This window comes from Diuraphis noxia, unplaced genomic scaffold (assembly GCF_037042655.1).
Source record: "Diuraphis noxia isolate RWA-SAM2 unplaced genomic scaffold, SU_Dnox_SAM2 contig0001, whole genome shotgun sequence".
NCBI classification, from domain to species: Eukaryota; Metazoa; Arthropoda; class Insecta; order Hemiptera; family Aphididae; genus Diuraphis; species Diuraphis noxia.
This window is the reverse complement of record NW_028301711.1, coordinates 23,427,266-23,448,889: the sequence shown is the minus strand read 5'-3', so window position 1 is coordinate 23,448,889 and position 21,624 is coordinate 23,427,266. Positions and strand designations below refer to the sequence as shown.

General features: G+C 27.1%; 2 protein-coding genes across 3 annotated transcripts in view; one reads left to right on the top strand and one right to left on the bottom strand.

The window, feature by feature from the left end:
• LOC107172995 (sidestep VII transmembrane protein) overlaps positions 1 to 21,624 on the top strand; it is a 264,502-nt gene that overhangs the window by 209,045 nt on the left and 33,833 nt on the right. For both annotated transcript variants that reach the window (XM_089215979.1, XM_089215980.1), the window contains exon 6: positions 19,621 to 19,827. In XM_089215979.1, coding sequence (XP_089072105.1) covers positions 19,621 to 19,827 — 207 coding nt within the window. The remainder of the gene's footprint in view (positions 1 to 19,620; positions 19,828 to 21,624) is intronic.
• Positions 9,752 to 10,345, bottom strand: LOC149060357 (uncharacterized). Its single transcript, XM_089215027.1, has one exon. The coding sequence runs from the start codon at positions 10,343 to 10,345 to the stop codon at positions 9,752 to 9,754; it is 594 nt and encodes a 197-aa protein (XP_089071153.1).

The following is a 21,624-nucleotide window of genomic DNA, read 5'->3' as shown; positions in this document are numbered from 1 at the left end:
TTTATCTTAATTGGATTTGGAGCGCGTTTGCGTGTAAATACGATGCATTGTGATTTTTCGGGAGAAAAGGTGAAGCCGGATGTTTGAGTCCATTTTTGTAGGTTGTTGATGGCTTTTTGAAGATGGCATTGGACAGTGGCTAGGGATTTGCTCCGGCAGTAAATATTGAAATCATCCGCGTAGAGGGTAGATTTGACAGGGAAGGATATGTTTTGAGTGATGTTGTTGATGGCTATCAGAAAAAGAGTGACTGAAATTGTTGATCCTTGGGGGATTCCGTTGGCTTGGTCGAATACTTTGGAAAGTGACTGGTTGATTCTTACTTGGAAAGTTCTTGTTTTTAGGAAGTTTCTGATGAAATTGAACATTTGATTTTGGCTAAGTACTTTAGAGAGACTAGTCAAAATGTGGGGTTTCCATGTTGTATCGTAGGCTTTCCTTAAATCTAAGCTAATCATACCTAAGTATTGATTTTCGGCGTATGTGTTTTGTATTTCTGTATGTATTTTTGAAAGACAGTTGTTTGTACCTTTATTTTTCCGAAATCCGCATTGTTCAGGAGTGAAGTAGTAGGACTGTTCTAGGAACCATATTAGACGTTGATTTACGATTTTCTCTAAGAGTTTGCATAACGTATTTAAGAGAGAGATTGGACGGTATCCTTCAGGTGTGAATTTATTTTTTCCTGGTTTACTTATGGGGATCACAATGCTGTTTCTCCAACTTTGTGGGAAAACGTTGTGGTTCCAGATGTAGTTGTAGATTTTTAGGAGTATTTGGAGTGTATTAATGTTGAAGTTTTGGATAAAAATATAAGGGATATTGTCGGGACCTGTACTTTTGCTAGTGCATCTTTTAAGCGAATTCAGTATTTCTTCCATAGTTATTGGCGTGTTTAGGTCGGACTGATGTGTGTTTAGAGGTGATAATGACGATGGTTGGGGAGGGGGTTTGTTTGCATTCTCACGTAGGAAGTCGCGACTGTACATTTCATTACTGGAGTTTTTTTTGAAGTATTCACCGAGGAGGTGGGCGACTGAAGATGGATCGGTGTTTAGGGATGAGTTGGTGGTGAGGTAAATATGTTTGTGATTTTTCCGTCCCTGTAATGATCGAATTTTGTTCCACATTATGTGGGGGTCGACTTGGGCACCGATGTTGGCAGTGAAGTTTCGCCATGATATAATTTTATTGCTTTTGACTAAGAATCTTGTTTTGGCTCTGAGTTCTTTTAATTTTATATGATCTTCCGAAGATCTGGTTTTGATGAATGTTTTAAGTGCTTTATTTTTAAGGGCTATATATTTTTTAATTTCATTGTTCCACCAGGGGACTTGTGGGTTTTTGGAGGTATGATTAGTGTAGCCAATTGTTTGTTCTGCTGCCTCTATGATGTTCTCTGTGAATTTGTTAACTGTTTTATCGATATTTATATCTTCACCAGAAAGTTTTATAGACTTGATTTTCATTTCGTAATCATATTTTAATAAATAGGAAATAATATGATCTGTGTTTGTGGTAGTTAGTGCGTAATTTGTAAATTATCATTTATGTGTGTGAATATTTTATTTTTAAGAGTTGACACTATTTTTCCCGTACATATATGAATATGTCAACAATTTTGTATGTCACATATTTATTCCTTATTATTTCACTGCTGAAATGATCAACTTTCATTCAATCATACCAATCAAATGATACCAACCGAATCGATGATATGATTTCTATATTGAAAATGAAATTTAAATTCAGCTTTTGGTCATCATTTAAGTGCCACAACATTTTCCATTTATAAAACAACAAAAAAGTTAGTTACTGTTGGATATATGTAAATGAAAGCAACAAACTTATATTTTTAAAGTAAAAATTATACTAATTTGTGTTCTAATTTGATTACCTAAAGGTAATTAGCAAAATCTAAAGAAGACAAGACAAGGAATCTAAACTAGTTAAACTGAACTAGTCTAAACTATTTAAAATCGATATCGTGTAATTACTCATTGTATTGTTAAGTAGTTACGTTAAAATGAATATACATATAAAGTAAATATTTTTAGAATAAAATATTCTGATTTTAATATCAACACAATGGGAAAATTTTTGTATTGAAAAAATCTAAATCTAATTTTGTAAGCTCAAAGATAATATATGTTCCTTAGAGTTCAAAATTCAAATACGTGAAAACTAATTAGAAATTTATTTAGTCCTTAAAGTTTTTTTTTTTAAATATTCCTGAAGTTTTAAATGAGCTTCGAGGTTCGATTGTACATTTTAAACAAAAATGGCCACTAAAAGAAAAAATATATGTATACAAAAAAGTTAATATAGTGTAACAACTTAGCGTTTAGTTTTATTTTTGTGTTTGAATTTGTATTTTTTTTAAATTGTTTAGGTAAAATAAGGACTATCCAATTTAAAAAAACAATAACCACTGATAAAAATAAAAATTGTATAGGTATAATAAGTTATATTCCTGAAACAGAATAAAATAAAATTGAAAATTATAATAATTTATTTATTACTCAATTGATTGTTCCAAAATCAATAATTAAAAGGAAATAGTTCATTTATGGGTGAATACCTATGTATTGTCAAAATAATTATAACTTCAGGTGCTGCTCATAAAATATAATGTGGCTTTCCAGTAAACTTTTTACTTTATTGGTAGACAAAAAATCTGTACTATATTTTTCAAATCTTAAGTATAAAAGAATAATTTACTTGATTTTTTAACTAAAAAATAATTTTTAAATTATTTAAGCTAAAAAAAGTCATTAAAAAAATTAATTTACTAATATAACACTTTACACTTATAAAAAAATATTGTGATTGTGTATTTTTGATATTTTTTTTAAATTAATTTATGTATAACATTGTATTAAATTTTCAAACTTTTGATTGAGAAAAAATATCTTATTAATATTCATAGAACAAAAAAAAACTAAGAGAAAATCAAAAACATTAATCAAGTAACAAAATTATAATATAAACATTTGGTAATAATTTCAAATATTGTTAGTTTTTCCTCAAAAATTGGTTTTACATAAAAAGTTTCATGAATATAAAGTTTAGATCCGAATTTATATTAGAAACCACCCTCTTTATTAATGGTCTAAGCATTTTTCTACTAGTTTTTATAAATACAGACAAAAAAAAAAAAAACAAACGCACATCTTATCATCTCTGCTTAAAATTTAAAAAGTGAAATAATTGCAAACCATTGCACAATAATTAAATCTAATTTTTCAACACAATACCAATTATTTTATTACCCAGATTGTCCTTTTCACATATTGTACCTATACCTAATATATACAATTTAAACAGTTGGCTAAATCTTTTTGTAATTTGACATTTAAAAGTTTCGCCAATGAATTTATCTTATTGGCCACTATAAGTTTTCAGATCACTTAAATAGTATCCATTAGATAAGAGTATAATGTTTTTTTTTTTTTTTTTTTTTTATTAAGAAATTTGGTGAGAACCATTAATTTCGACAGTTACAATAAAGGAGTATAATGTTAATGTAGGATGTTCTTACTAATTTGGTCCTTTATGTAATATCAATTATGAAATATGATAATAAGTATACTTATGAGTTATTAGTTATTAGTCATTCAGGGAAATAAAAAAATCTACCTCGCATAACTTGCACAATATTACATACATATGTATAAATTTGAAATTACTTATAGAAAAACTGAAATATTTTCTAAAGTTTTCCATAAAATCTATTTACTATTTACTTATTTGTTAAAATACAAAAAACAATTACCGTTGATACTTTAAATTTTTATCGAATTTTTTTAATTATTATTTTCTATACATACTATTATTTTCAAAATATTTTAATAATTTTTGAACTAGTAATAAATATTTGAAATTTAAAATTTTTTCCATATTTTTTTCTATATAATATTATGTCGATAAAAATTTTTCTTTTATTCAAAAACGATTTATTATTTGTATGGCTAATCCTTATATAGACCCCTTAGATAGTATAATTTATAGATTATTTGATTATTATTTATTATAAACGTGTCTATTCCTTTTTTAAAGTAATAATTTACCGATGATGGTGTTGTGTGCCTGTGTGTGTCATGTGTTATAGAGGGATAGCAATTTCATATTAGAAAAATACTATATGTTATAACCACTAGAAATCATAACTGTGTGACGACGAAAGAGGGTAGTGAAAACTAATAGCATCTAGTTAAAACTAATTATGGTGGATTGCGTCTAACAAACACAAAACTGTTGAAATGATTCGTAAATGGAAACAAAACATTTGAACCATGTATATCAGCTTCAGCTTTTAAACGTAAGCTACCCAACGTATCAATACCTTTTATTAATGATATAAAACTGTGTTCTTTGTGTAATAAATTATCATAAGAAATTTTTATTACAAGTTTGAACAAAATTAAAATGGTAAAATTAAAAAATAATGATGAACCATTTTATCCATTTTTAAAAATTAAAAATAGATATACATATATATAGTTTTTTTTTCAATTACTCTATTGTAGTAGAATACAAATACGAGGGTAAAAATAAAGAGGGTATGGTAAAGTGGGGATATAATAAGAATAAGTGGTAAAATGCATATCCACAAAGCGACGAGTACAACATGAAAGTCAATAAATTAACGAAGGAACAACTTACGCGTGCGTATGCGTACGGCAGTTTTGATTCTTTTGTATGGCGTCGTGAAGTGTCGCAGCAGCTATGTAACACTTATAAATTTTTTTATGTTCACGATTCCCCATGATTTTGAATGCTGAAAAACAAGTATGACAAACAAAGTAATATTAAAAAAAAATTATAATTCCTATCCTATCGTTTAATATTATTGTAATTTTTCTTAGGGAAATAGTCGACTCTGCCGTCTAAAAGACTTTTTGAAAAACACAATTTTAGTTCACAATATCTTACACATTGTTGTACTTATCGTCCAATATGATATTCTTACGTTAACTTACATTGTTTATTTTCTTATGAATAGATAGATATTGATTAAAATATATTTTAGAAACATAACAGATTTTATGGGAATTTCCATAAGTTTTAATTTTACACTATAACTTTTTGTATAATATGATGGCAAAAGTTTGATCATTTCATATTATAAATTCAATTTCTTCAACAACAAAAACATCACATTTAAAGTTTAAAAATTATAGAAAAATAATATTATTGTTGTTATAAAATTATAATAATAATTAAAAAATAGAATGATCATTAAAATACCGTGTGCCACAATCATAATGATACCCTGGTTAATGGTTGGTAAATTAAAAAATTTATCTTTTTTAATTTTACACAAAATATACAATATTGTTATTGTACTCGACACTGATTCTCATAACTTCTTAATACTTTTTACTTTTAATTTGTAATATAATACATGTACCTATACACATAATACATTTTTTTTTTTTTTTATTTATTAATTATAATTGTTTCAACAAAATGTTTGTTTTTACAATTTTTTTTTTTTATACATTTCATATATAGAGTAATACAATTTGTACATTGAATACATTATAATAACGGGACAAAACTAATGTAATGCAAATTTTAATAAATAACCATACACATATATATACATTCAATTTTCGAAATCTCGTCTGTATATGAATAGTTATTAAAATCTGGAGTAGATAAATTGCGTCCCCGTAAAAAAGTCACATTCATAGGTATACTGGTTAAATTGTGAACTGAGTATTTTTGAAACGTACGTATAAATTGTGTCCCGGGACTCATTAAAAAAAAAAAAAAAACATGCAAAATGATAAATATATTAGTTTTGGAAAGTCAAGTAACAAAAAACGATGGAAATAAATAATAGATGGTATGTATATACAAGACAAAATTAATGAATTTCAAACAAAACAAATTATTTGTTCAGACTTTGTGAGGGAATTTTTATAGGTTCATACACATTTTTACCAGATGCTTAAAAACTAATTTTTAGTAATACATTTAAACATTTTTAATCACAAACAACACAAACAGAAAAACCATCATCAACCGTACTAAAACAAATTAATATAATTATATTTTGAGTAATTTCTAAAAAATTAAAGTACATTTTTTTTTAATATCACTAGACGTAGGTAATTTACAAGAGAAATAAAAAATATTTAGGCCACAATTTCCATAAAATTGTGTAAAAAATAAACCTGGGCTGAAATTTACATACCTACGTATAAAATAACCCGGGATGCAATTTACATAAAAAATTTAAGATGGCACGCAATTCACAGTGACCCTTAAAATTATAGTTCTTATTGTCACAAGCTATCATCAAGTGGTACAATAAATTTCTAGTAAAAATCTAAATTGTTAATATATGCATAATTAAACCATACAAATAGAGTGAGAATTTTAAAAAAATCATCTTTTATACCTAGATAAATATATAATAATTATTAGTCATTTTACATACGTATTATTGAGCCTATAATGGTTCTTTTTTTTGCTATGCCAAAATTTGGATTTTAAACAGAAGTGGCTATACAATTCTATAAATATGCAACTCCCTAGTAGGCGATGGATATCACTACGATAAATTGTATATAACGTAATTCAAATATATATGTCGTAGGCATATAGTCAAAGAATTTAATATTTATGCAATTTCACTATCCGCCTAGACATTTAGTTAAATGCCTAGTTCATGCCAGGCAAATAATAAAAAAACATTTTGTATTATTTTAAAAATTTAAATATATTTTCTATCAGTTATTTATTTAAACGTAATAGACGTACTAAACTAAATTATTGTACAATTCGATCGCATGTTCTGTATCTTTTTCCATAACGCCATATTTTTGTCGTTATAATCGATAAGATTATAATTTGTCCCACGGTACTCAATATTGATAAGGTCCTCATACAACCTAGTACCTACGTTAATTTTTCAAGGTAAAAACCAATGGAACTTTTATTTTTATTTAATAAGAATATATAGTAGGTACTCACTACTCGTACTATAGACTATACTGACTATATAGACTATATACAATATACATACTCGTACTATCATTTATGTCTATCACATCTAATTATTTATTACCCGAATATATTTATGATTTCATTTTTAAAACAATACTAAATAATAATTAACACAAAATTAAACATATTATTTCATATACCTACGTGTTTTTCATATTAATAAATAATATACGGCTTTTTTTATATATAAAATAGCAATAAATAACTGATAGGAAATATATTTAAAATTTTAAAATAATACAAAATGTTTTTTTTATTATTTGCCTGGCATGAAATAGGCATTTAACTAAATGTCTAGGTGGATAGTGAAATTGCATAAACATTAAATTCTTTGACTATATGCCTAGGCATTTAATAAAATGCCTGATTTGACTATATGCCTACGACATATAGATTATAAGTATTTTATGATTGCGCACTATATCCACTAGAAGTTAAAATAATGTTGAGATATTATGCTCTAAATCACACTTTGGAGTGATATGATTTAACTTTGGTAAGTCCAACACCGTGGTTTACGCATAGTACATTCCATGTACCTACTCCATTGTTAGTTCATATTGGTCTTATCTTAATATTATAAACGTAACATTAACTTATCCTTAATATCATATTTAATCTAATATGTTAAAATTGTGATGTTCTCGGAAATTACGCGTAGTCAAATATGAACCGATTGAAATTCTATAATGTTCTAATTTTCACACGCTATTTGCTAAGAAATAATTTATATTATACTCTTACACTAAGATATATATATTAAAATACCAATAGGTTCTCTGAAACTACCGCATAGTTCCTTAGATACCGATTAAAATAATACTATTGTAACTTAAATTAATTTAATAGAACCTACGTACCTATATAAAAGGTAATAATGCCTAGCTACTAATTATTAGATCTAGACTACGTTAAACGTTAAACTAGGTAATGTAAATTGTATATTATAATATTATATTATATAGGTACCAATAGAATAGGTTTGATAGCAGAACAAAGCAACAAATTACTTTTTAAACTAATACAAAAATATTTAATACTGTTAATAGGTATACCCGGTGTACGAATAACTCATTTAAATTTAAATTTGGACGATGTTAAATACTTATTCAAATTTTTTTAAAAGTGAGTTGATGTAGACTATCGTGGATGATGTGTGTTGATTCTTAGACATTTAAAAATTAGCCTCTGACTGTTGTTTTCGTCAGCACATTTATATCATACATTATGAATCTGCACGTAAACAATTTATTAATGCGTTTACGTACTATAAGTTATAACTTTTATAAATTACGAGTGGTAGTACCAATACATGTTGTTCGAACAGTATATCTAGCATTATATCAAGCATTATTGCAATACGGTCTACTTATTTGGGGAGGCCTTTCTGCTAATGCTCTAAAACCTTTATCAATTCAACAAAGGCAAATTGTTCGAGTATGTCTTCAGAAACCTACTCTTGAAGGTTCAACAAGTCAAAACTTTAAATTATTAAATGTATTACCTGTGGATTTACTATTTAAAAAAATTGCCATTTTATGGGTTGGTAAAAACATAGAAAATTGGATAAATAAAAAAAATGGAAAAACAAAAAGGGAACATCTAGTATACGATGTTAAAGTGATATATTTAAAAAAATCTTTTGGTCAAAAATTCATTGACTAGCTGGGACCTACTTATTTTAATTCCATGCCAAATATTATTAAGAAGAATATAATAAATAAACATAAAAATGTCAAAAAAACTGTTAATGACTGGCTAATATTGTCAATGGGGTAGTTATATAATAAGTTTACTCTATTTAAGACGTATTATTCTTTTGTTTGTATTTATATTATTTAATTACTATCTGTAAGTATTTGTCGCTCTCTACCTTCAACACAAGCATTGCTTTTAGAAGGTAGATAATCTATAAGTTTATTATGTAATTTTTATTTATGTAATAAAAGGATTCTAATAAAAAAATTTAAAAAAAATTATGATCATAGAAACAGTATCCCTTCAACTTTTGATTTGTATCAGTCGCACACTCATACGAAATGTTCAATCCAAACGATATACCCTTATTTAAGTGTGTACTCGTATATTTTAGAGGTGTGTGTGTGTTTTTGTGTGTGTGTGAATATGTTCTAATTTAATATGAATTAAGTAGGTAATAGGTTATAGGTATGGTTATCTCAAAATTATTTAAATTTAAGGAATTTGATGAAGTATGGCATAACCAGGTAAACATTCTACAAAAATAATAATTAAATTCTCAAGAGTCAAGATGAATCTGATCTATGAAATATCTCTGCTTTTAGTTTTATACAAAACTTGTGGTTACAATTAAAATATTACGTTGTATAACATAAAAATATATAACATTTATAACATTATGTACCTAATATGAATAATAAAAGTAATATATAATTATTGTTTACACCTTTGTAATAATTAAAAATATTTATTATATTTTTTTGCATAGTAAAATTATTTAAATTCAGTTTTGAGTTTATTAAAACACATTCAAGGCGAACCGTCATAATCAACAAATTTAATTGAAGACAAGTAATACGTCTGACAAATTCACCAATATATAATATATAAGTTAAATGTTGTAAGAATAACTTGTATGAATTATCTTTATGTAATCAAATTAAGAACAAGTGATGAATAAATAGCGTGTTAAATAATATATTCATTATAAAGTATGAAAAATACAATATATTATCAGGGCAAACATTATTTGTTAATATGATTTATCCTGTGGTTTTTCACCAGTGTGTGTACTTTGATGTATTAACAAATTGTCACTTCTGCTGAACGATTTGTCACACACGTCGCACCCGTACGGTTTTTCACCAGTGTGTGTGCGTCGATGTCCTGTCAAATTGCCACTCTGGTTGAACGATTTGTCACACACATCACACCCGTACGGTTTTTCACCAGTGTGTGTGCGTCGATGTCTTATCAATTGGCTATTTGTTGTGAAAGATTTGTCACACACGTCGCACCCGTACGGTTTTTCACCAGTGTGTGTGCGTCGATGTCCTGTCAAATTGCCAATCTGGTTGAACGATTTGTCACACACATCACACCCGTACGGTTTTTCACCAGTGTGTGTGCGTCGATGTTTTATCAAATCGCCACTCTGGTTGAACGATTTGTCACAAACGTCGCACCCATACGGTTTTTCACCAGTGTGTGTGCGTCGATGTCTTATCAATTGGCTATTTGTTGTGAACGATTTGTCACACACGTCGCACCCGTACGGTTTTTCACCAGTGTGTGTGCGTCGATGTCCTGTCAAATGGCTATTTTGATCAAATTTTACCTTGGTCATTTTTTTCGTTGGAATAATGGCAAGCTGTTTCTTTTTGGTAAACAATTTATTTAATATTTATTTGTTTTTCTTAAAACTATTTGGTAACTATATACTTCTCTGCTTATAATCGATTAGACTTTATTGACAACACCAGATTTTCAAGCCAGTATTTGATGCAATATTTTTTTTTACATTAAATAAAGCATAATATTACCTATGCTTTTACGTATTATTAGTAATTTATATTAAATTTTATAATAATAACTGTAATAACTGATACCCGTGCACAGTCGTTTGGCATGGTGGTACACGTTATGTCCCACCAAAAAAAAAGCATTTCTTCACGGTGATACGAAAAATAACCCACCTTTTCTTTGATTTTTATTTTTTTCCCGATCAAATATTTCTTCAATTAATAACTTGACATTTATATTGTTGCACATTCTAAAGACCTTGATATAAAAATAAACGGACTATGGATAATTTGTACGAGTTTATTACGAATTTCTTCTCTCCTTATGTTTGTCCACGTTATCATTCACTATAATTATTTCTATTTTCTATTACTCAGTAAATTGTTGACCGATTTGTTTACTTTTTTTTTTATTCGACGTAAATATTAGTGAACATTATTATGATATAAAAATAAATTAATTCGTATTTTTAGAACCTGTGTAATATTGATAAATGTGACCGTCCAATAAATAACCCACCGTGCGATACCGACAACATTCATTTCTTGTTAGTATGGTAGTAAGTGAATATCATTCGTGTAGAACACTCGTGTCTCATATCGTTATTTCTTCGTTATTTTTGATTACTTACAAACTTTTTAACTATACTATATTATTTAATTATTAAGCAATTAACATGAAAATAAACGACCGTGAAATATGTGATGTATTGCAGTTTGAAAGTATACCTTCAGATGACGATAGCCTTACTTCAATTGATGATACAGATGAATACGAAGACTATACTCCTAAAATTAAAAACCCAAATTTTATAGTTGAAAAATCAAGTGATTCGTCGAATTGTGAGGTAGGAAGTGATGTAGAAATTTTAAATCTAGATGATAATATTACGTACATATTGCCAAGTCCTGTAAAACCGTCTTCAAGTATTCGGAAAACTCGAAATAAATTTGTAGATTATGAAGACAAACCTCGTAGTCGCCGAAATATTTTTCCAACTACTATTTCACATGATATAACGCCTAATCAAAAACACCTATTAGCCCAAACACTTTCTGAAGAACTTAATGTTTCAATCGAAAATGTAAATGTTTCTGAAAATAATACAGCAGTTGCTGATGAATTTAATTTTGTTGAACCTGTTTGGTCTACATCGACAAATTTCACCTTGTCAACTCCTCCGTTTACTCACTTAGAAGGCCCTACTGATGAAACTGATATCATAATAGAGTGTACACCATTTTCCATTTTTAAATTACTGATTACAAATGAAGTTATTGAGCATATAACTTTTCATACAAACTTGTATAGTCAACAAATATATCAACAAAAAGGAAAAATATATGAACCCACAACATTTGATGAAATTAGTTTATTTATTGGTATGAACATCTTAATGGGTATTAAAAACAATGTAGCTATTGGTCATCTGCACCTGACTTGAACGATGCGTATATTAGCAGTCTAATGCCCGTCAATAGATTTAGTTAGTTATTATCTCATTTACATGTCAATGACAATTCAGTCATGCCCAAAAAAGGTGATGAACATTATGACAAACTTTATAGAATAAGGCCATTTGTTGATTTTATTTTAAAAAATAGTCAACGTTTGTACAATCCAAATAAAATAATTGCCATTGACGAATCAATGATTAAATTCAAAGGCCGGCATAGCGCAAAGCAATACTTACCAAAAAAAACCTATTAAAAGGGGTTATAAAGTATGGGCCCTTGCCGATAAAAATGGTTACCTTTGGAACTTTGAGATTTATACTGGAAAATCTGGAGATTTAGCTGAGAAAAATTTAGGCGCTCGCGTTATCAAACAATTATTCCAGCCCTTACAAAACAAAAATCATCATCTGTACTTTGACAATTATTTCACTAGCTATCCTTTAATGACTTTTTTGAAATCAAAAAATATTCATGCATGTGGAACTGTAAATATGACGAGAAAATATTTACCTACATTAAAATTAGACAAGGAATTAAAAACAGGAGAATATGATTGGCGTGTTGACCAGTACTCAACTTCTATTGTAAAATGGAAAGACAAGAGAACAGTAAGCTTACTTTCTAACTTTCATGACCCCAAAAATGAAGAAACAGTTCAGCGAAAAGCTAAAGATGGAACACTTTCATATGTTCCTTGCCCTAGTGCATTAAAAGATTACAATCAAAATATGAATTGTGTCGATAGGTTCGACCAAAATAAAAAAACTTGCCAAATCGATAGAAAAAGCAAAAAGTGGTGGTCGTATTTTTTTTCATTTTATCGATGTCGCTATTGTAAACGCGCATGTGATATACACTCAAAAAACTGGAACTAAAATGAAAATGAAGGACTTTCGCAGGGAAATTTCTTCAGAATTAGTAAGAAAAAAAATGTTAGAAAAACGTCGAATGAAGCAAACTTCAGAATCACCTCCAGTTCAACTCAAAAAAAATAAGCCGTTTGTTCCAAAAAATATTAGACTCGATCAATCTGCAGACCAACCAATAAGATCTAGTCGAAGAAAATGCGGAAATTGCAGTACTAAAGTAAAGGAAGTAAGAACTGAATGGATATGCTCAGTGTGTAATATACCTTTGTGTTTAAATAAGAACAAAAACTGTTTTACTGATTACCATAAATAGTTAATGGAAGTTGTATAATTTTTTTTTAATTTTCACAAAAGTAATCAATTTAATTTTTAATTGTTTTTAAGATTTTTTTTTTGTTGTACGAAATAAAAATTTGTTACTTTTTTATTTTAATAACACTATTCTTAGTTATAAAGGACATAACTTATATTATAAGGAATACATTGGTTTATTATAAAATGTATAACTTGCTGTAATAATAAATAAAAAAAATGTTGAAATCCTTAATTCTATACTACCTGCTCACAAAATAACCTCTCAAAGTACACGGTGGGATACATGTGATCCCACCTATAGTTAACAGCATAGCATCGCAAATTGGGAAGTTTTTGGACTTCGGTTTGGAGCTCGTTGTACAACCTCAGGGATCCTAAAGCCATTCTTCCGATCACACAACCTCGCTATGCAGGAGCTTATAGAATTATGTATATCAGTTTTGAAGGATTCACTATACATAATAAATTACCGTCTATATTCATATAGTAAAAGTCCCTTTCGATTACGTTACATATAAATTTTATTAAACAGTTAATTGTTAAATTTAAAGATTGTCATATTATTATACTTTATATTTATAAGTCAACCGTGAAAGCTACAGTTTGCATGCTATAATGTAACGTCTTATCTTGTACTGATGAACTGAAGTATGATAATATCCCCTCCCTAAAAAAAAAAAACAAAAAAAAATCCTAGGTCCACTACTGAACCCTAGCTATTATATGTTATAATACTATACCCACCATATTGTTAACAATTACTATAAATTTCATTCTGTGCCTATGTTTTTAAGTTTTGATTAGTATGATGTGTCCATTGGCAACTCACATTGTCAGCAACTCGCTTTTATTAATTAGTATTAATAAAAGTTGTTTCTCTCTAGTAGGTAGTTAAAGTCGTTCATAACTTAACTTTAAATTTCAAATTTAATATTAAGGTACTTTTTTATTTACTATTTTTATTGATCTTAAACAAAACATCTATTAAATTAAATACAATTTTTATAATAATTATTTATATATTTTTATATTTAAATACACATTTTATAATCACGAATAGCATAGCATATTAATAAGTAATAACCTTATGATTTTAATTATATGTTTTTAACTATATGATTTTAATAAAATACAATGTTTTTTTAAAAACTAATCTGCGCTTATGGGTTATTAAAAAGTTAATTTCTTTTTGCGCTTTTGGGTTGCGTTTGGGTCATATTTTGCGCATATGGGCTACAGCCGCGACTGCCCCTCAATTTTTTTCCACTCATCTACCTATCTATAATTTTAACAACTAAGAGTTATAAGTACATTTAAAGATTGCCAGCAGGGCCGTGTTAAGGGGGGTAGTAGAGTATATAAACCGGTAGCATAGTGGTCCGAAGCCCCCCCCCCCCCGGAAATTACTCAATTGTTAGCGTTTAGGTTAATGGTTTATCCTAATTCATAACGTTAGCTATGATGATAAATAAAATAATTTATAACTTTCATAAATTAAAATAATAGCCAGTGTGTGTCGTAGGCTTACACTCACCCACCCTTAATAGGTATTGCAATTGCAATACCTGGACATAGGGATCGGCGCCACTGAATTCACCTGTTTTATCTTCAATTGAATTTCAATAATTTATGTAAAATCACATACTCACATCATACTTTTTATATGATAATCTATCAATAAGAAATATCGTAAAGATTATTTACATTAAAAAAAAAAAACGCGGGGTGTCACGAGTAGTTTAATTCGTAGCCCCTATAATTGGCTGTTTATAACAGATAGGTATTAATCCAATTTCAATGAAATAATAATTTCGCTTTCGTTTATTTTTTTATTATTTCTTGGGCTATCGCGTGTCAGGTTGACGTTGTTTGTTTTCGGACGATGGTAATAATTGTTATTATATTTTTCATAAATATTACCTTTTCAATCAAATGGAAAGATACAAAAAATGTATCGATGTACATTGATGTACATTAATGACAACTCATTTCGAAGATATGGTTATATTAAACAAGTATTAGTTAAATCTAAAATGGTATACTTATAAAATTTAAACGCAATGCTATTATTTATTATAATGATAACAATATAAATTAAACAGGTGTTGATCATACGGAGATCAACAATGGTTTCATATTATTCATTTAAAATAAAAAACTTGTAATGGTTGAAACATATTTTCTTTTATTTATTTATTGTAACTGTTGTAAATAATATAGTTACATTTTGAAGAATATATTAGAATATCAGATCAACATTAAAAAAAATGTATTTAAGGACATTCATATTGAATTCTATCTTATAAATATCTGATAAAAGTGATTATGATTAACATAACTCTATTGATATCATTTCAAATTGTCTGATAGAATGATATTTTATTTCACAATCTAAATCACCAGTGCCTTTAAAACAAAACTGTAGAAGAGGCTGTTAAGTTTGTGCGGATAAAATAAAGTATTTAAGAGGCAGAAAACAACTTATTACACTATTATGTGTTAATCAATGCGTCGAAAAATATCATTCTGCAAATAATATTATTAGCTGTAAATGAGCATTATTATTTTTTTAAATATAATGTGTAATAAGCATAACGATTTTATTTTTAAGAATTTGTTTTATAATTATATTATTTTTTTTCATGTAAAATTGTTTTTAATATTATTTAAAAGGATAATCCAGTCGAACTTTATGAACACGTACTTTTTTAACTCAAAACCGTAGGCCTTATTTTATCATTTTTTAACCAGTAAGAAATAAATCATTTATACTTAAACTTTCTATGGAAATATTTTCTTTTTTTTTTCAAAAAAAAAACAACGTTTCGATTATTATATAGTAAAAATATTATGACAATTAACCAAAACGCAAATATATAATAATTTTGCGAAAAGTGGTACGTAAACATCGCTGTCATGATATGGGAAAGGGAACAGAACGAAAATATTTCCTTCCCATTGTACAAACAATTGTTTCATCCGCATCGCACGTGATTCATCTATAGTGAGTTAATACCATCTAGTATATGAAATATTTTTTTAAGTTCAAAAACCACAATAAACTTAATTATTAATAACGAAAATTATATACGTCATCTGTGTTCGATGGTTTGACTTTTTTTGGTAAGTGATTGTTATCGGTATCGGGAATACATAAATTGTTGGTGTGGAATTACTAATTTTGTACTAACGACTAACATAGCTGGTAATAATTATTAAAAGAACATATAAAAAGCACGTGCGCTAAACGTGATTTTATTTTTAATCAAACCTTTTCTCAATATTTCTTTGTATCAAAATGAAAATGTTATCACAATCATACAACCTACCAAGTAACTAACTAAATCATTATTGATTATTCCACACTCCGCAGTCCCTATAGGTACATATAATGTAATTATTACATTTATAAAATTTAAAAAAATCTCTTACATACTTTTTAATATAAAATATTATATAATTTATATAATATAAAGTTTTTTTGTTGCCTCAAAAGGTGATGGGACTATAAATAATACACATAAATCAATCATTATAAAATCAATTCTTTAATAGCCTCACTCAAAATCTAAAATATATATTATGATTCAAAAACATAAAAACTTACATATTTATATAAAATACAATTTTTATGTAAACATTTTATTTCATACGACTTAAAAAATATTTTAAAACACGTTTGTGTCTTCTGAAATATTAAGTGTCATAAGTTGAATGAATCACCGTAGAGCGATTAAATGGTGTAAGTACTAAAAATAATAAGAATTGTGAATTACAATAATATGATAGAAAATACATTATTTTTACATCATATAAATATTAAATTCATGCTAATTGCCCTTGTTGTCGAAGCCTCAACCCCCAATAAAATATATATATATATATATATATTAAATTATCAAAAAAAATCGTAAATATCAGTTTTAAGAGTATACATATATAAGCACTGTTACCTACACACAACATAAACGAATTGTATTCAAGATTTTTTTTTTAGTAATTTTAGAGTAAAATAGCCATTAAACAAAATGTATAACGAAAATAATTTGAATATATGACCTTCTCTATGTCTAAATATCGAAGTCTCAAAACAGTTGAATACCCTTATATTTTATAAATATTAACAAAAAAATTTATTTATTTAAAACCTATATCTTCTAACGAATAAAGACCCTTAATAATTTTTCGTAGTAACGGTTTATTTGCCATACTTTTTATCGGTTTAATCTGCACCTTAACACACCACTTAAACATAACATTTCAACTTGGTTTAGGTTTGCAGGTATACAATTGAATGTCTCTACACAGGATAATAATATAATTTGATGCAATATTGTTGTTACGAAAAGATTTGGATTGGGTGGTGTATTTTAAGGAGTTCAGTATTTTAGGCAATATTTAAAGCACATACGCGCGTGACCATATGTGTAGTAAATTACGATTATAGTGTATGTCCATTGTCCACGCACTACACCCGTCATAGTATTATGATATTATGCACTCGCACGTATAAGTCACCATAATGGCATCGTTCCCATGTATCTTATATTTTGGCTAAAATTGTGTAGGTACTTTTTGTAATAAACCAATACAATTTTTAAAAACTGATCTAAATACATTAAAATGTTCACTTGGGATCAATCAATCATTTTATACGATTTCTGATTTCAATTCTGAATAATCAAATAACCGACATGTGAAATATCTTAAATTTTAAAATATTAAAATTAATATTTTTGATGAGTAGGAGAGCAAAATTATAAAATGTGAATTGAACGATCTCAAGTACACCAATATTATTATTTTAAAGTTATAGATTCTAATGATTTAAAAAAATTCCCATATAAATATACCGTAGCATTATTCTTTCATAACATTTTAATAAGCCCTGTTAAACCTTTTAATTTCAATATTCCAAATTAAACGAATGTATTTTATAAATTATTATTTACAATATATTATATGATTTATGCGTAGTTTGAAAACGTGTTTTTTTATTCAGACTATTCAACTTGCAAAATAACTTGAAATGGTTGATACAAATATAAAGGTAATTTAGTCATTAATATTATGCTATATATATATATATATATATCTTAAACAAATTCAAAAGTACCACGAATAAGTAGATTTTGTGATCAAAAAGAAGATTAGTTCTAACGATTTTATTAATATGTCGCCGTCCTATACATTCATACTTAGATATATAATTTAAATGCACATGGTTACTATCTATCATACATTAACTGGTACCTTCGGGAATCATGACTTGGGAGTTGTAAATTGATGTATTCATGTACACAAATAATACATAAATAATGTATTTTATAGAATACAATGTCAATGAAAACTGTAATATTTTCGTCGATACTGTTTATATTTTATCGACATAAATAATTTCATGTTATAATAATATTGTTTGTAAAAAATATCATTTCCGGTTATCCATCATTATTGTGTTGACAAAATAAAAATGTCAAAATATTATGCTAAATACGCCTAATTTTATGTTTAAATTCCATAGGAAAAATTAAACTTGATAATATTTTTAAAAATATTAATGGTATTTTATTAATAACGTAACGTAATTATTCTGTAACTGGCGAAATAAAATTATATAATAACCCGTGTTTCGCGGTTGTTTAATACAATAATAATATAATTATAATATAATTTAATACAATGTACTTGCATATTATTTTAACTGAATACAATAGGTACCTACTACCTACAAAATATCTGTGTGAACATTGGTGAACTCGTATATATAATAAGCCGTGTCATCATGCATAAATAATTTGACGATAAAATGTGTGGTTGATTTATATTATATTATATAAATATGCAATATTGTTCACAAGTTAACATCGCCTTAGTTAATTTAATTATATAAAATGTGCCAAACGTATTTTTATGTTTATTGTATTTAAAAAACACCAAATATACATAATATTAGAAAAATGAATCAGACAAAAAAGTCTCTTAAAAAGTGCTAATTTAAATGTTAAACCCTTGCCTGCACTAAAAGGAAAACAATCCCAAGTTTATTGTACATACTCGACGTTACAATAACACTGAAATAATGCCAACTATAAATAAGTAAGCACCTTCTATACTATAATCTTAGTTTATAAATTGTATACATTCGTTGATTTACATACAGTTGTTTTCAGCTTATAATGTTATATTGGTAGGTATACCAAGGTATTCGTAAAATCAACTAGCATTGTGTAGTTGACTAAAATCAGTCAGTGCAGTTGACCATTGACTTTATAATGTGCCTAAATAAACACTTGAGTAGGTACAAGACATTATTTTTAGTCTTACATGTGTTGAACATAACCTGAACCGAAATTAAAACTCAAAATAATACGTCATGAATCATTAATGTTGATATTAATAATTAAATAAAAATGTTTATTTATTTTAATTGTATTACATATTTATTTTTTATGCAGGAAATCCTTTACCACGCTTAACGTGGAATATTCGAGGAGAAAATATAGACAGTACTTACGACATTAAGACAGACGAAAATACTGTGGCCAATGTGTTACGAATTGATCACGTTCGTCGTGAAAGTCTCGGTAAAAAACTTATCTGCGAAGCGTCAAACATGCCAAATATCATTCAGCTATCGACGTCAGTTACCATGAATGTTTATCGTAAGTTAAAATTTGTTATCGCCTACGCTACTCTGAAACCAAACATTTTAGAAATTGTTTTTTGGTTGAATATCTAATAAATCCAATACTATAATTTGCATATTATCTTGATCAATATTATTACACGTGAAAATAAATATAAGTCTATTTCAACTTAAATTTAGAAAAAATTATTTGAAATTAATGAACACATTGTGTCATCGTCTACTATACGCATCTAAAATCTAATGGACTGTCGGTAACTTAAGTTAAAGCAGAATGAGTAACATTAAAACGATCGAGAATTATCAAGTTATCAAGATGTGAGTTCCCAAAATGTAAAATAATTTCAACTGTACTTAACATATTATGTCACATTATCACGAATGAAATGTAAATAAAATATAGGGACTAAAAGCGATAATATATGGATTATGGTGAATTTTATTATATATCTACGTTATCATTAGATTGACTTATTCAACGCATGCACAATATAATATGTACGTTGTTCAATGTTCATACTATATTGACCGTGGATTTTATATGAACTAAACTGTTGCTTAAAATTAGATATTATTGTCATTATAAAATTTAGTTGAAACTTTTTGGTTTCTAAAAATGTTAAATATTTTCCCAATTATAATAATTTATTCTTTGACCTTACCTATTCGTGGATGTAATAAAAACTTTTAATTTATAATCCGTTAATTTATTTAAATTTAATAATTAAAAGAAAATATTTTTCCAAAAATGTTGATGTATCATGCAAGAAACAACAAAGTCATGTTAAAAGTTTAACAGCGAAGACTGAAGCTGCAGTATAAACGTATACAGGGTATATTTAAAATACGTGCGGGGATAAAATAACTTACTGAACACCAAACATTCTTTATGTATATAAATTGAGGGATTATTTATACTTTCGTAGAACATAAAACTTATTTTAGATGAAATGGATAATTAGAATAAACTAAACTTTTGTTGTGGTAAAAAATATTACCGAAAATTATACTGTGTTGACGAGTTAGCATGCCGTTGAATATAAAATTGTAGCCTATAAGGTACCTACCACAGTTTTAAAAACTGCAAATTGATGTTTATTAACTCGTTTTTTTATTTTTATTCAAATAAAATATAAAACATATCATTAAAAAATATGAATAATATATAGTAATAATAGATAAATAATAATAAATAGACGTATTTTAAAACTTAATATACCTATATAGGTACCTATTACTTGGCTCTATTAACCTTCACAACAAAATGTAAAGACTGACAATGTTTATTAAAATATAATATATATGTAACTGACTAGTTATATAAAGTAGATATATAATAATACTAATACAAATGTATGAAAAAAAAACTGTATTGAATCACTTCAAAACATAATATACTAACTGTTGACGCAAACAGTGCAATATACTAACTGTTGACGCAAACAGTGCATCAGATTCGGGGGTTTCATCGCTTGACTGTAAATTATGCGTAATCATTGTTATAAAAACCACAACAATACATTACTAAAACAGACTATCAGAGTATAACAAAAAAAATTAATTACAGAAAACTAATAGCATAACGTAAATAAATATAATATACAAATGACTAATAATTACTCGTATTATACAATATTATTAATTAGGGATTTTTCACAAACAGTAATGGGAAATAAATTATAACACAATTTTAAAATCTATTGAAAATTAATTATTTCTCGTTAATTGCGTAATGACTACAATTATTATGTTAAATTAAAATCCAAATCCAAAGTGAAAATAAATTTCTCAGAGCAATAATAAATAAAGGTAA

Excerpts from the sequence above, each read along its gene's own strand:
- LOC149060357 (XM_089215027.1), bottom strand. The coding sequence starts at position 10,345 with ATGACCAAGGTAAAATTTGATCAAAATAGCCATTTGACAGGACATCGA.